Consider the following 16,087-nt stretch of genomic DNA (forward strand, 5'->3'; position numbering starts at 1 on the left):
TCGAACCGTATCACGCTGCACGATAGGGGGGAGTGATGACATTCGATAGGAAGCAGCACAAAAACATACAACAACTTTTAATACTTTTGAAAGCTTTTTTTTTTTTTCTAAATTGGCAGAAACTCAACCAGACACTAGAGGGCGGAAGATACATACAGTATAGCTGCAGGTCATGGGAAGTGAACTCTAAAAAGAAATGAAATAGAAATATTAAATGTATATTTCCTATTTAAAAAAAAAAAACTGTGCTCTAGCTTCCAACTCAACTATGGACAAGACATATTTTTTCCTGCAAATACATAATTTACCATTTAGCAGCCAACAACTGTGTTTGAATATTTGCAACAATTCCCAAAGACCACAAAACACGGGAACATCTGTAATAGCTTAGTTCTTTATTCAAATGAAAGCGCAGATAAAAACATTAAGGCAGACAAGCAGCGAGCATTCAACTGCAAAAGTGTAAAGTGGAGAGTTTAACTGTACATGGCTTGATTCATTAATAAGAAAATAGAAAATTATAATTTTATACAGCAAACCACCAGACAATACAAAACATTTGTGCACGTGTGACAGAAATTGTGTATATACATTATGTGCGTGTTTTGAGTAGGGGTGCTCCTGGGCGTTAATGTGCTTAGAGGAACACGAAAATGTTATTGGTGACAAACGAGATTGCAGAAAAACTCGCAACACCAAAGTACTAAAAGTGTCAAGCTGTGAGGACATATGCATGTGCAGGTCAACCAATTTGCAAACTTTGCAAAACTCATTTTGTTGAATTCAAGAAATTTGAAATTGATGCATTGCAGGGATTTAAAGCACACAGAAATTATCGTTATTATTTTCTGGCTAATATTCAAACAAATCCCAAATTCATATCTCAAGAAATTACATTGTTTCAATATAGTCAATGTTTTTGAATACAAAAAATTGGGAGGTTTTATCCTCTCAAAAAATACTTTCCAACGAGTTAAATGAATGAAGTTTCCATTTCTGACTCGCACAACTTTAAAAAAAAAATGAGCTTCAATAATATTCTTTCTTTTAGATGCACCTCAGTGTAAATATTTTTCTACATGATGATGCAACATTTTACAGGGTGAATTTGTGTCCCTTATTGGAGCCAACGAATGCAGTACTTGGTTGAGTCAGAGATAAGAGGAAGTGAAATGGAAATTAACTTAGCTAATTATAAATAAATGACAACATCAGTTTATGGCTGGGGGAGAGGTGGGCGGTGGTGCGTGTGCCAGGATTTCTTCAGTAAACACACACCATTTACTTTTAATCTGATATCTGAAATTATTTACCAATATTACCAAATAAATTGAAAGCAATTAATTCATGCTTAAATATGGACCAAATTAAATGCCTGTAAAAAAAAAGAACTATATCTGCCTTTATTATTACTATTCAAGGTGTGTACACATTTCTCCATTTCCCCGAATGTTTGCAATATTTGAAATACAGTACCATATTTACTGGCACATTGGCTTTCAGTGTATTAGACATAGTGCCTAATTGATGTTCTGAGTGTGAAACAAAAAATAATAACGTCCCAAAATTGCATTCACTGCTTTCCATTTTTGACCAGATGTTAAAAAGTACATTTGTTTGTGAGTAAATAGAAATCCGTTTAAACACCTTGCTTTAATAAATATCTGGTTTTCCCGTGTAGTAAAATAGATGAAGGCTGAAAAAAATGCGGAAACTAAAATTAGTAATGAAGGTTATTTATTCAGGCCTTTTGATAACCGTCTTCCTATTCCAAGTATTTTGTTTTACTGTAAGATAGGTGGTTTAAAGATAAATATTATATTATTATCTTAAGAGTGTATTATCTCGTGCATTTAAATGAAGTAAGAGACATTATTCTTTCATTCAGTAGTACGCGTGTTACCGTGTGTTAAGTGTGTGTAGTGTAGCAGCATATTATCAGCCCTGGAGAGCCCAACCTCCAGAAATGTCCTCCACCAGGACCACAGAAATACACAAGCTGATTGGCTGCTACCGGTTTAAAGCATGTTGGCATTTGGAACACTTATTACTGCAATTATTATTTTTGCACAAAGCTCGGTAGACGATATAATTTTGTAAGAAGATTATAGAACTTTTTTTTGTGCAAGGGTTCTAACAAATACAACATAAGCACTGAAATAAGTACAATGTACAGAGTATGTGTTTGTGTGTCTCCTTGTGTACTGTTTCTCCATTTTCCTTTCCATCCGTCCATCCATCCATCCGTCAGTCAGTCTTCTTGGCCCAGGCCAGGTCATCAGATCGCGGCTTTTGACCAGTCAGTCGCTCGATCAGACGTTCCATCCGCCTCCAGAAGCCCAGCTGGTCCAATGGATAGTTACACCAGCCTGAGTTAGCACAACGTCAAATCAGATAAGAAGAAACAACAACAACAAAACACGGGCCATTTTCTACAGAGTGTGTCCTCACTTGGGCGGTGGACAAACGGAAGCCAATCCCAGCTGGCTTTTGCCAAGAGGCGGGGTACTCCTTGGGAGTGGTCGCCAGCCAGTCGTGGGTAACAAAATCGTGTGCATACAATGAGCAATGACTTGCACGCAAAAGGCAACTGCGGCTTTGCCGTGACTCCACTGTAAGCGTCCATTTTCCAGATGCATCCTCTGCCTTTGCTCTTTTACCCTGAGATCGTCTCAATTCCACTTTGCATTAGTCACGTAATGAATTAGTCGTTTTTATACATCCCTTCATTTTCTATACCACTTATCCTCAACAAGGCCATTTTTTGAGCTGGAGCTTTTCTCAGCTGACTTTTGACAAGAGGCAGCAAACACCCTCCACTGATTGCCAGCTAATTGCAGAGATATGTTTCTGATATCTGCGATTGGTTGGCAATCAGTTCAGGGTGTACTCCGCCTCCTGCCGGACGACAGCTGGGATTGGCTCCAGCACTCCCACGACCCTCGTGAGAATAAGCGGCAAAGAAAATGGATGGATAGATGGATGTTTCTCATATGTTTCTGTGAGCCGGGAGCTAAAATCCCAATTATAATAGCATGAAATATTTCACTCTGAGTATACTGACTCTATGTATGACTGCATGTGAAGTGTACTTTTTAACTTGAACTACTGAAATAAATGCAGTTTTCCACAATATTCAAATTTATCGAGATGATGCTGTTTTATTTTCACCTGAAACTAGTGAATGTTCTTTTCATTGCATTCATTACCTATTATTTTATTTCTAAAATCTATTTTATTCTACATCCTATTAAACTACTCTCCTACGTGTGGGGAAAAAATTGAGGATTGTCTTTTTAAAAGCAGAATTGTTTGCTACAACTTGTTTTGAATGACATCTCAGTGATTCCCAGCCCCTTTGCCGCAGAGGAAAATTGCGCTGTGCTGTGAGAGATCATCAGTTATAATATGGGAAATTATCTTATTTCACTTAATTACTCAGAAAACTATTAATGCATAACAATCAAATGGTCTTCCAATAGATGACAGAAGGTACTGCACATACTGGTATATCCCCTGTTATTATTCATAATTGGGATATTTGAGACTAAATTGAGGCACGACCATCATTATTTCTGTGCATATACTTTTGGACATTTTTGGTTTGGTTGGTGCTGTCAAAATGGCTCAATAAAGCTTGGGAAACATTCTGCATTAGTTTATGCAGATGCTGCCAGTTTTAAAGCCACAAGAAATTTAAATTCTGACTTGTTTTAAAATTCAATTATTGAATCAGACAAAAAATGTCTAGAAAGTGCTTTGAACGAGGAAAAGAATAAGAGTACTCTAACAGTTGTATGTAAACTCTGAAAAGTGACAAAGGATTAAAAGTTGGCAGCTCGTCAACTCCACTAAACTTTGATACCGTTCTTTTACGGGATCTCATTAGATCGACTTAGCGAGTGGCCAGTGTGTTATATTTTAAAACCTCTAGAAGTTTGATCAATTAAACACAGTTATCATAAACAAATATGAGAATTATTCAGTACCCTGGATAAAAGCCCCAATAGTCTAAGGAAAATTAATTAACTGTGATTGGATTGGATTTGGATATCCAGCACATCCACAGGTAAACTTGACCATGCAGTTGCCCTTGCAGGTTCGAAGCAGCACGCGCGAAAAACGAAAGAGCTTTGTGTCCTCTTCCCACCCCCGTATAACGCCCACACGTCGCCACCACCCGTGATGTCATTTGCATCGGGCGCATACTGCGTCTGCGGGACACGTGCGTACGTACGTATGTACGCTGCGTGCGATTGTGTGCGTGGTGTCCCTTCAGCGACCCGCCCTCTACTAGGAGCCTGAAGTTGTTTGATTTCTCTCCGCTTCCCTCCATCTCTCCATCCACGCCCGTTTCCACCCCCCCCTCCAAATCCCCGCTTCCTACACTCTTCCTCCCTCACACCCTCCCTCCGCCTGTGAAGTCCTATTTGTTGGAACAGACAGCAGGTTAGCATTAAATATACATGGGGACTGTCAGCCAGTGGCAAACACAAAGGCAGCTCGGCGAGCCCCAGTGGAATCTGAGCCCGGCCCAGACTGCTATGCTGAGGGGAGACTGTGGTGGTGATGGTGGTGGGGGAGCTGTCACCGTCCCCTGTGGGTGCCGGACTGCCACCGGCCCACAAAGGCACACGCACAGGTTACAAACCGTGAAGAGGTCACAAAGACTAGCTTGCGCACAGATGCTCAAGTATGCAGATGCAGGCGAATGTGCGCATCTACAAACACACACTTTTCCCCCCTGACACCCCCCTCGGCTCGCTCACGCACATCTGGCGTCCGCTGGGGCGCCAGGGTGACGTACGAGCTCAACCCCCCTTGTGTATCCTGCCGCTTTGCTTCTCCCTCTCGCCCACATGCGAGGAGAATAGAGAATGTGGCTCTACTACAGGCCCAGCGTCTTGGAAGACGCAAACAACACTTTCTTTGAGTTATTTAAGTCAGCGCCATTTTGTCATACTTCTTAAGTCAAGAAATTCTGCAGTCATCCCTTTCAATTAAGGTGATGTGAAACTTATCAAGCATACAAGTACACAAGTAGATGGAAGAACAAGTGTGAACAAGGGCACTTCCATGATCAAGGACTTTGTTTGGGTTATTTGTCCCCCCCCCCCCTGCATGTTTTGACACGTTTTTTTTTTAAAGTTGAATGCCCATCAGATAGTTACAGTAAAGCAAAACAAGACACATAAGTCTAAAAATAAACTAGCCTTTGAATTCATTCAAGACAAAGACGCAAAGTAAAATGATCGATGACTTCATTGATCGGATTAACGAATTACGACATGAAAACTGATCATCATAAAATGCAGATGATCACACTGATCAGATCGGCGTAAAGTCCAGCTAAAAACATCAGAAAGGTCAATACTGAATATTCCAAATTTGGAGGTGACGCAATTATAAGTTTGTCCATCATACTAAATTGTTATCAGATTCCTTACAACTGACATTTACTGCCTAAAGAAACAATGTGATAGTTTGAGCGCTCCCAGTCCTGAAAAGTCTCCTTGTGATTAATGCGCATATATTTTGTAAACTTCCCGCCAGTCTGAAACATCCCCATCCGTGCTTCAAGATGTGCCATTCTCGCAACTTGTCGCCGAGTGTTCATGTTCGCTATGGACATCTCAGAAAGACAAACACAGCGAATGTACATATATGTGTATATCTTTTTATCAACTTTTGTTTTAAGATTAGGTTCGGTTTAGGGTTAGGCTATAACGTATGTACGCTATAAAGCGTGTATGCTGGAACATTTCTGTCTCTTTTTAGTATGTTCACGGTTTACTTTCATTGGGGTTAAATACCCCTAACATGGCCGCAGCTGGAACGCGCCCAGGCTTTCGCTCGTCTCAGCATGGTTGGCCCTTGATGGCCGGGACCGCTACGAACATTTTTATGTGAGGTAGCTAGCTAGTTAGCTGCCTCACCTAGCCCACTAGCACTCGTCAGTGTCCAATTTGATGGCTCGTGCTGACAACCGTGCTATGGTTATCCTGCACTACCTTTGACTCTTTCCACCTGATGTAGTTGTTATTCCTTTTCCACTTTATTAATTTGAATTTATTATTACTATTCCCTTAAATTAACCTCTCCATTACACTGAAGCATGTGTGAAAAAAACTTACCTGTAGTGATACAATAGTATGTCTCATGTGGCGAGACATGGTGGATGCGGTGGTGTTTCCGTGGCAACACCACATGCCAGTCCTGCAGCAGCATGACCCAACGCGGGAGCCCGAAGTAGGAGTGGCTCCACTTGTGAATCTGGTTGGTCAATGTGACGAAAACGGCCAGGGCGAAGACGTAGCAGTCCCAGGGATAAGACGCTGCCAAGGCCTCTGCAAGGTGACGTGAGAGCGACTGAGCTAAGACGAAGCGATTAGAAGATAACCTTTTTCTCTTATTTTTCCTTTATATATATATATATATATATATATATATTATATATATATATATATATATATATATATATATTTTTTTTTTTTTTTTACAAGTGTTATGACGAGGGCCCACACAAAGGCGTACCACTCCCACAGAGAGAACGCTGGCAGGAGCCTCGTCGAGATGAAGGGATCGAGGGAGGGGGTGAGGAAGGTGGGAGACAAGAAGACAGAGAGATGGGAAGAAGTGGCAGCAGGGGAGAGATGAGCAGAACACAAGTCGGGCGCCACTTGGTGCGTCCGCAGTTGATGAGGAGTATGTACATTTAGGAAGTGTTCTGAATTTGAAATAAACCACGTTCGATTTTTCTGATTAAGGATGGTTCTGTCAGCATGCGTTTGAAATCTGTGCGATTGCGCATCTCCAATAAGGTTAAGAAACATTTGGGTTATCCTCATTGGGAGTGGAAATTAGAAAATTGGGGAGGACAATTTAAAGTCTGCACTGAAACTGACATGCATGCTTTTGGAATGTGGGAGGAACAACCAAGGGGCGAAAGGCCACACAGGAAGGCCGAAGCATGGATTTGAACCAGCAACCTCAGCACTGTGAGGTGGAAGTGTTCATCACAATGTCACCTTCGTAGAATTCATTGCACTTAAAATGTTGGTGTGGGTAATTTCAAAGGTGTAACATTGCTTCCATAATTTTGGAGCACAATTCTATCTAACATGTAACTTATTTATTTATTTCTTTTAAGATGGAAGGATTTGTATTCTGTGGTACCCAGTGAGCAATGTGGTTGTGGCAGGCATGGAGTGGATCAAAACATTTTTCAAGATTTTATTCAACTAATTTTTTCGTTTTGTATTCCTGGAATAAAGTTTGTATCATCGCCTAAACTTTGAAGTAAATTGGAATAAGACCAAGAGGATAGTCTAGAGATTTTGTTTCCTTTGTCATGAAGTTGTGAACGACAAGGGAACAAGGAATGACAAGGGAGTGTAGAGCTAAAGGCCAGAACCAACTGAACTCTCATACAGTGCGCTGGTTTCCACAAGTATTTTTATGACTGGCTGATCAGTTAGCCACATTTTACCACAATTAAAAATTCGTATTGCCGGAAAATGGCATCGCCGGACATTATAGCCATCAAAATACACATTAACGTTCACTCATGCTAAAAATACGATTCTGGATTTTAAATTGAGCGAGACACAAAACAGCCGTTGTGCCGCCCTGAAGCCATAAAAATACAGTATATTAAGCATCAAATATTGTGTTGTACAACAAAATTTTGAATTTATGATGAAATGGCAAAAGCCTGTGGCCACATATGTCGACGAACAGTATTTACCACGCTGGGTGCCCTGAAGTGAATGGGAGCAAGAGAGTTAGTAGCTTTCAAAATATCCACCCTTTTGCAGTTATTTTCACCCACAACTATGAATCCATCTTTTTATGATTCAATAAATGTGGCAAACTACGATTAACAAAGGGCTGCATGAAAATCCTGTTCAAGTCATCCTGATAGCAAACACTCATTGTGTGGAGCTGAGTCGACCACTGTAATCTTCATTAACTATGAACTTACAGTGCTGTTGGAATCATGTCACATTATTTCCACTTTCCATTTGACTGGAGTGCTGATTGATCGTGAATGGAGCATTGACTGGAAAAGCCCATGTCATGGACGGGAGCAGAAGGCATGCACACGACCAATGGCTTCTGGCCTCTTCATTTATACTCATGCACCTTTTTTTCATCCAAATGTTGCCGCTGGTCTGTTTTGTTTTAGAACATCTAACACTTGCTTGTTGTGTCTCTAACGCTCTTCATCTACCTTCCGCATCCACTCGTCGACCCACAGCTCAAGAGCCGTCGTGTCAACTGGATGCGTCACCTCACCTTCTCCACTGTCCCCCGTCTTTGTCTGGTGACCGCTTGGCACCGTGAGGAGCTTGACTCGATACGTTCAGATGTCACCTCACCGCGACATGACCGTCATACCTTCCCACTCACCCTTGTGTATCCCTGAACCCTCTGAACAGTGACTCCTTGAGGAATAGATGGAACAGGCAGAGATGTCACCTTCCTTTCTGACCCACTGTTTGCATGTGACCTACAAGCGGGCCTCTATTTTCTATCTATAATCTTTCCCCCGCCCAACCTCCATTGTTTGCTGGAACCCCTTGAAGATGGCCGACCTCCGCAACTTTTACTTTTGGTCCTCTTAAAGCCCAAGTTAAGTGCATTGTTCTTCTAGTCCTAGTCTCTATATACATACTGTGGTATACTGAACTGGTCGCCAGCCAAACACAGAGTACATATAAACCAACATGTATTTACACTCACATTTGCAATTTCGTGTCTTCAATTAACCGGCCACACATGGTTTTGGAATGTTTGAGGAAACCAGAGTAGCCGGAGAAAACCCAGGCAGGCACAGGGAGAGGCTGGTTTGAACCTGGGACTTCAGGACTTTGAAGCAGATATGCTAACCAGTTATTCACCGTGTTGCCAGTAATTGTTGAAAAAAGTTGTTAGAATTGACACTAAATAACGTGGTGTGCTGGCAAGTCTACTAATACTATGATTATTTATTCTGCATTTTCACCGTGTGAAATACTATGAGTCCTTTCTGTGAGAAGTGGTTATGCTGGGTTGCTAGGGCAACAGTTCAGTTACATTCCAAACCAACGCCCAGTATTATCAAACTTAATTTGAAAATATGATTTTTGCATACATTTACAAAATATTTCTTGGATACTGGATAGTTTTGGAATGTCACACACATTTTGGATAGGACCGGGATCACTCCCAGGAGATTTTTTGTATGCCTTTAATCACAGCTTTGAGAACCTTCCAGATGACATTACACAAATTTCATGTGATTGGAATATTAACCTTGGATCGTGAATGTACACGGAATACAAATGAATCCAGCTAGATATCTTTCAATATGCTTAACTGATGTCACTGACCCTCCTCCAGCTCTGGGCCTATCAGCGACCTTTAAGCTCTGCATGGCGGCCTCCTCGATAATGGTGTGCCCTTTCCACGGTTCATCTTCTTCGTCCAGCCCCGCCCTTGCCACCAAGCGCTCATGAGGTCAGTGCACATGATTACCAGTACAACTCCCCTATGTCTTCCTTCACTTCAGCCGCCCTCGCAAGCTGTGCCGCGTCGAGTACACGGTGAAACGTCAACATGCTCAAAGTCACTGCCAGTGACCCTACTGAGGCAATGTTCAAAAACTCTACTCTACACAATCTAATGGGATCAATGCAAGAAATGTACCAAAAAAATATCTGGCTTTCGAAAAAAATTGAGATACGACTGACTCGGCTTATGGGATTTTCGAGACATGAACCATTCTTAAGCCAATTTTTTTTTTTGAGTTGTGAGTGCAGATTGGAGATACGTGTGATGTATGGTGGCAGAAAACTCAAATCACCAAAAGTAGAAGTTTGGCAAAAAGTGAAGAACAGTTCAAAAAAAGAGAGGCCGTTTATTGCAACTTCCAAGTGAACTGTACTGTCCAACTAAACATAAAACAATGAGAATTCGACACCCTTATGTTTGAGGCTTTTAGTTTGCTATCTTAATTTATTATGTATAATATTTAGCGTTAACAGCTAAAGAGCCATTATAAAAACACTCAGTCATACATTGTTGATCGTTTGCGAAAAACAATAAATATTACTGCAGTACTGATGATGTGAGAGAAGTTAGGCGTCTTAAGCCAGAGCATATAGTTCTGTCGGCCTTATACTGCCCCCAAGTGGCTAAAATGGGCACAAAAGAAACAGCAGCACAATGTCTATTTGATGGACGCATCATTACTGATTTTTTTTTAATTTTTTTTTTATCACGGACTGAACCAGCAATGATGGTTATGGAGTGTTGTTTTTCCTCATTAAACTATACATTAAAACAACCTTGCTGTTTTTTAAGGAGGGAAGTTAGAACAAATTTAGGATTGTTTTGCGTTACAAGCATGAACATGGAACAAACTGGACTTGTATCTCAAGGCACCATTATACACTCAGAAGGACATTCATTCAAAATGTTTTTTTTTTTTTTAATGATGGTTGTGTCCAGTGGTATAAAACTCCATAGGTGATGGATTGCATGGATGCATACTAGAAACTAAGCATTAAATAAAAATGTCAGTGCATTGCTATTCCAGCACATTTTCATTACTAATCTGTTGAAGGATGACTTTAACTGCATCGCATTTATATGGCTGTTGGTGTTAGATCAAGCTTTTCATTCATTCATTTTTTTTACTATTCATTTTCATTTTAATGCAATTTTTAGGACTTTAAAGAATGCTATAAATGTAACGCAGTTTGGTTACTTGTTACATTTTGCAGTAACGTAAAGGCCTTTTCATACTGCACTTGGTCAATGCTGCCACCGGGGGTTTCGGGCATTCGCCAACCAGTTGCAAGACACATAAAAACACACACCCATTCACAGTCACGGGCTTTGGACCTTTCTGACCTGTCAATCACTCATACAATAATAGCCAATCAGGTAGCCGCATTGTCTTAACCCCTGGCTTGACACGCCCCTCTCGCCGTATTGTCCCACAAGCAAAGCTGGTTGTCAGTAGCATGCGCTTGGAAAAGTTAATGTTACGAAGAAAATGGTCCTCAGATGCGCTTGGGGAACGTCCAATTTTGATGAAAGATATCCTGCTCGGTTACAAGGGGTCCAGTTGATTCATTTTCCAAAGCCTAAAACACAGTTGACGAAGTGTCTATACATTGCAGGAGAACAACTTTCACTTTGTGAGCGTATCACTGACCTGCTGAATGAAGTGTGTCATGTTTTATGCATAAGAGTCGGGTTAGTGATACGTAAATGACCCATGTCATGGAAGAGAAATGTCTATTTGCCCATTTGTATCACATCAGACAAGACAAGTACTCGCTCACTTATAAAGACTGCAATGACATTACTCGTGATCTTTCCAAGTAAAAAGTACCCACCATGCTTTACATGCACAGTATGAGTCCACTAATTTATTCTGTTGGATTTCAAGTATGAAGTTTGTGAGGCGTCAAACTTTTTTGCATTGATTGCCAACGTTTCGCTGTAACTCTGACATTGCGTCCTGCTCCGTCCAAAATCTTAATTCTGTGTACATATCCTTGCGTGAAATAGTTGAGACCTCTCTGTAGATCTCTCTTGGACAAGTCCGACGCATTTGGCAAAAAACATACCCCAATATTATCAGGAATACGCGATAGAGAATCGACTTCAAACATGTTCTGTTCAATCGCCATTTTGTAAGCTTGTGGGACATGGCTAAAGGGGCGGAGGAGCCTCATATCACAATAAGAAAGGTCCATTTAGAGTATTCAACCAACATGCCACACATTTATGAGATGTGGGTGGAAACTGCAGTACCCGGAGAAAACCAATGCAGGCACGAGGAGAAAATGCCACACAGGAGAATCCCTGTCCTCAGAACTGTGAAGCACGTGTGCTAACCAGTTGTCCAACGTGTCTCAGCAAGTTAAAATACTTTAACGCTGTGGTGACAGGCCAACTAGTTATTGGGATCTAAAGAAAGTGTCATGCAGACTGACGAATGTAATGTCAGAAATAGAAAAGGTGTCTTATGTCAGCCAGAGTGGAGCAGATGATGTTGAAAGCACTTTTGTCTCATTGTTAATGCAAACTTTGGGCAGTCTGCATAGTGGGCTCACAATACAAATCTCCAATGCCTGATCATGACAATCGATTTTGTGTACTGTAATTCATTAGACGCAGCATCTAAGATTATCTGCACCAGTCAAGAAGCGCAAATGGATATAATAGAACATATTGCTTGGCAAGTAAATGAAATGTGTAAATATATATTTGCAAAAGAATATTTACTCTATAGTTTAAAATCAATTTTTTTGGTCATGTTTCAGTATCATTTTAATCGTTTCTGAGTGTTTGAGCTCAGGCTCTGTGTCTGTGTTATGTGTGTGTTACCTGGTGTGTAAGTGAAGAACTTGTAGGCCATGTGCGCCAGTGGTATGATGGGGATCATACAGTTGTCTCCATTAGTTTCAATAAAGTCATGGCGGGTGATTGCGGTCGGGTCAAGGTGGTGCTCCCTGAACGGCCGAATAAACGCCTGCAGAGACAGAAAATGTTACACTTCCTTAATCAGGGTAAGATTTGAAGGCATTTCTCATTATATTCCATAATTTCCGAGGGAATGATAACCTGTTTTCTAATAAGATGGATATGTGTACTGAAATCAATTGCACACAAAAAAAAAAAAAAAAAATCAATCAATCCCTCTCAGGCACTGTGAGGCTGTTTTAAAAAAATGTACTCCAATTAGGAAAACCGATGCTCATTTTTTTCTCTTTAACTAAGAGCCCACGTTGAGAAAAGGAAAGTACAATTCGAACTATAGCACAGCAGCACACACAAATGCACACCAACACAAAAACTCAGCGGCGCTCAGCAGCCGGTGCAACCCCAAAGCTCACATCCAGCATCTTAATAAACCACAGAACAGCAGTCAACTTGCACAAATGCACTCATACACATAAATGACCCTTGGACAACCCATACACATCGGAAAATGTGCACTTCCCAATACACACATAAAGACGCACAAAGAGGGCAGAGGCATACGCCTCTCTGTGAGTGCACGAGGCACGGCAGATAAAAGAATCTACATCTCAGACACACAGAGGGGACAAAAAGCAGCTCAAACACTCACATAGAGCGTAAAGATAATTTATTTACAAGAGGGAAGAAAGGCAAAAGGCAAGGTGTGTATTTTTATGATACACACAACCGTGGAGACATCAGCAGGAAAACTCATTATTGTCGCATGCTCGCACAATGACGCTCTTCTATTTGCCAACTTTGTGGCTTCTCGCCACTGGTATCTTGACAATTAGAAGCTCTCGCTCCTCTTGTCGCCTCTTTCCACCTCCGTCTGTTCTCCCAACCCTGCGGCAGCCCTCAGCCACATGAAAGGCCGGCTAAGCGGCGGAGGTCATGCCGAGAGGGGCGGCATCCTCGCTCCCAGTTAACGGCGGGCCACCGGTCACTGCGTGTCCTCTAATCCCACACCGTTTAAAGGCCGGCCTTGCACGACATCCGCTAATCACCAGCTCACATCGCCTATTGCCCCGGCAACCAGCCGTCCCAGTGGTTGTACAGACACGCCCTGCCGCCCCCTTACACCCACTTCCTCCTCGACCTTCCTACTGTAATTTCACCTGACTTTTTGTTATTTATTTTCTCCGTCTCGAAATCTTTCCTTTTTTTTTTTTGCTGCTGCCACTCTATTTCTCTAATAGCCTCCAATTCCTATCAGATTTATTCAACTCAGTGAAACTTGCTCTAATGGTCCAACTATTATACTTTTTAGAGATGCAGTAACATGTTTGTTAATCATGTGATGACAGACAGGAGGAAGGTGAGCAAACACGCTAAACCTGTGAACAGTCTCAATATCGTTTCATGCATCTTTGTTGTTATAGGCCAGCTTTACACTACGTTTTATTAATTGGCGATACACATTTCAAGTGATACATGTCAAATGTCTGTTGACACAAATTGCACGTAATTCCACAAGAATCAAGTTGTGACAGTGACAAGATGGAACTAAACAATACATAAATAATACGTGTCACTCAAACGTTGAGATCAGTGGTAGTTTCTAACGTGCAATATTAGCGGCTGCACAGGATGTCATTTATGGTTAATTAGGAATCCCACGAAAGCTATGCAAATGAGATGATCATTCCTAATAGTATGTATCACATTTGTATCAAAAACATATACATCTGTCATGGTTATGTGTATGGCTACGGATTAGGATGGCTTAGGGTTAATGAGATTCATACAAATTTATCTATCCATCCATCCATTTTCTTAGCCACTTATCCTCACAAGGGTCACGGGAGGGGTGGACCTTATCTCAGCTGTCAACGGGCAGGAGGCAGGGTACACCCTGAACTGGTTGCCAGCCACGGCACGTAGAGACAGACAACGGGGAGAACATGCAAACTCCACACAGGCGGGGCTGGGATCGAACCCTGGACCTTAGAACTGTGAGGTCAACACTTTACAGCTGCACCACCATACTGCCCTGTAGCTTTAGTTGTCTTATTTATTTTTTTAATTATCTTGCACCACAAGTGTACGTCTCCGTTTTCATTACGTTCTGTAAACTGGCTTTCGTGCCAAATGGTCTAGTAGGAGGCGGAAATTACCTCTCTAAAGCCACAGTGGTAAAACTAAAAGGGTACGAAGGTCCGGCAAAGTAATTAATACATTACTAGAGAAAAAGTAAACCATGGTATTAATAATAATACTGAGCAGATTTACCAATAATCACAAAAACAAATGAGGGGATCAACACTAACATTTACTCTCTAAAAATATATCAATGGATAGGAAGTTATGGGTACGCATCATAGATAGAAAGAAGGGTTTTCATGATTTTTTGGGTGCACATTGTACTTTAGACCACAGGCGTCAAACTCAAGGCCCGGGGACCAGATCCGGCCCGCCACACGATTTTATGTGGCCCGTGAAGGCAAATCATATGTACCAACTTTCATGATTTTTTTTAAAAACTAAAATTTCAAATTTTTATATCATAACTGATAAAAAGATGTCCCAAGCGTTTTTGTGTGATCAAACCACAATAGTTGAAAACCCCGTTATTCTCAATTTCTGATTCCAAAACGAGATCATAAATTTCATATATATAAATATGATGAGGCGGTTAAAGCTTTTTATGGTTTCCCAGTCACAACGGCCCTCTGAGGGGAACCATAAGTAAAATGTGGGCCACGACAAAAATGAGTTTGACACCCCTGCTTTAGACTGTCTTACGAAATTACGGTACTTCTTTTTCCACCTACCAGGGGACAGCATCAAATCATAACGTAATGACACGTGTCCTGCAGCCCATCACATTGGAGCGGAGGGTGTCCTTCCTCGAACATGAGTGGGATTCCTAATAATGCATCCCTTAGCTACAAAGGAGTAGCCATTTTGACATGACAGCACAGTTGTTGCTAATGAGGTCACTGACAGCCTTGATTCATCTTATTGTGTACTTGCTCACTCATTTCCAGAAATGATTGTTTGGGAAATGGCATGAAAGAAACCCAGCCAATCAGGGACAGTTTGTTGATTGGGCCACACCCATTGCCAGTTTGTCAGCCAATTGTAGCAAGCACTGAAGACTTATTTAGGGGTGGTGGTGAGGGGGCTGAGGAGGGAAGGGGGTGACGTTTGAATCCAAATTGTCACCATCAAAGCCCAATAGCCATGACTAATTATTTATAAGTGCATCCATTCTCTGAACCAATTGGTGTGCTGGAGCTGACTTCAGTTGACAGACTGGCATGACCTGAACTGGTCGCCAGCCCATTACAGGACACATGAAGGAAAAATACTGAGAATATGATGTCATAAACACAATGTAACAATGTGACGGAATGGTTTACGCTGAAAGCTGCCGCGATTAGCCTCAGGTGTTCTCTGGCCTGCCCGCCTACCTGCCTTTCATATTCAAATCAGCTCAAAACACGTAAACAGATCTTTATCGTCAACCTCAAAAAACACGTGTATGCAAAAAGAACTACACTGCCTGTCTTTTTATTCTTCTTATTGTTATTATTTGTATACACACAGCATTCTGTAAACA

General features: G+C 41.4%; 1 protein-coding gene across 1 annotated transcript in view; it reads right to left on the reverse strand.

Annotated features, from left to right (window-relative positions):
* Window positions 1–376: 376 nt before the first annotated feature.
* The window catches only part of si:ch211-212o1.2 (uncharacterized protein LOC492735 homolog), a 38,127-nt gene continuing 22,416 nt past the window's right edge, over window positions 377–16,087 (reverse strand). The window contains exons 4-6 of the mRNA XM_061823680.1: window positions 12,388–12,532; window positions 6,135–6,347; window positions 377–2,369 (exon numbers count right to left, since the gene is read on the reverse strand). Of these exons, the coding sequence (XP_061679664.1) occupies window positions 2,248–2,369; window positions 6,135–6,347; window positions 12,388–12,532 (480 nt within the window). The 3' untranslated portion in view covers window positions 377–2,247. The remainder of the gene's footprint in view (window positions 2,370–6,134; window positions 6,348–12,387; window positions 12,533–16,087) is intronic.

This window comes from Syngnathoides biaculeatus, chromosome 6 (genome assembly GCF_019802595.1).
Source record: "Syngnathoides biaculeatus isolate LvHL_M chromosome 6, ASM1980259v1, whole genome shotgun sequence".
Classification (NCBI taxonomy): domain Eukaryota; kingdom Metazoa; phylum Chordata; class Actinopteri; order Syngnathiformes; family Syngnathidae; genus Syngnathoides; species Syngnathoides biaculeatus.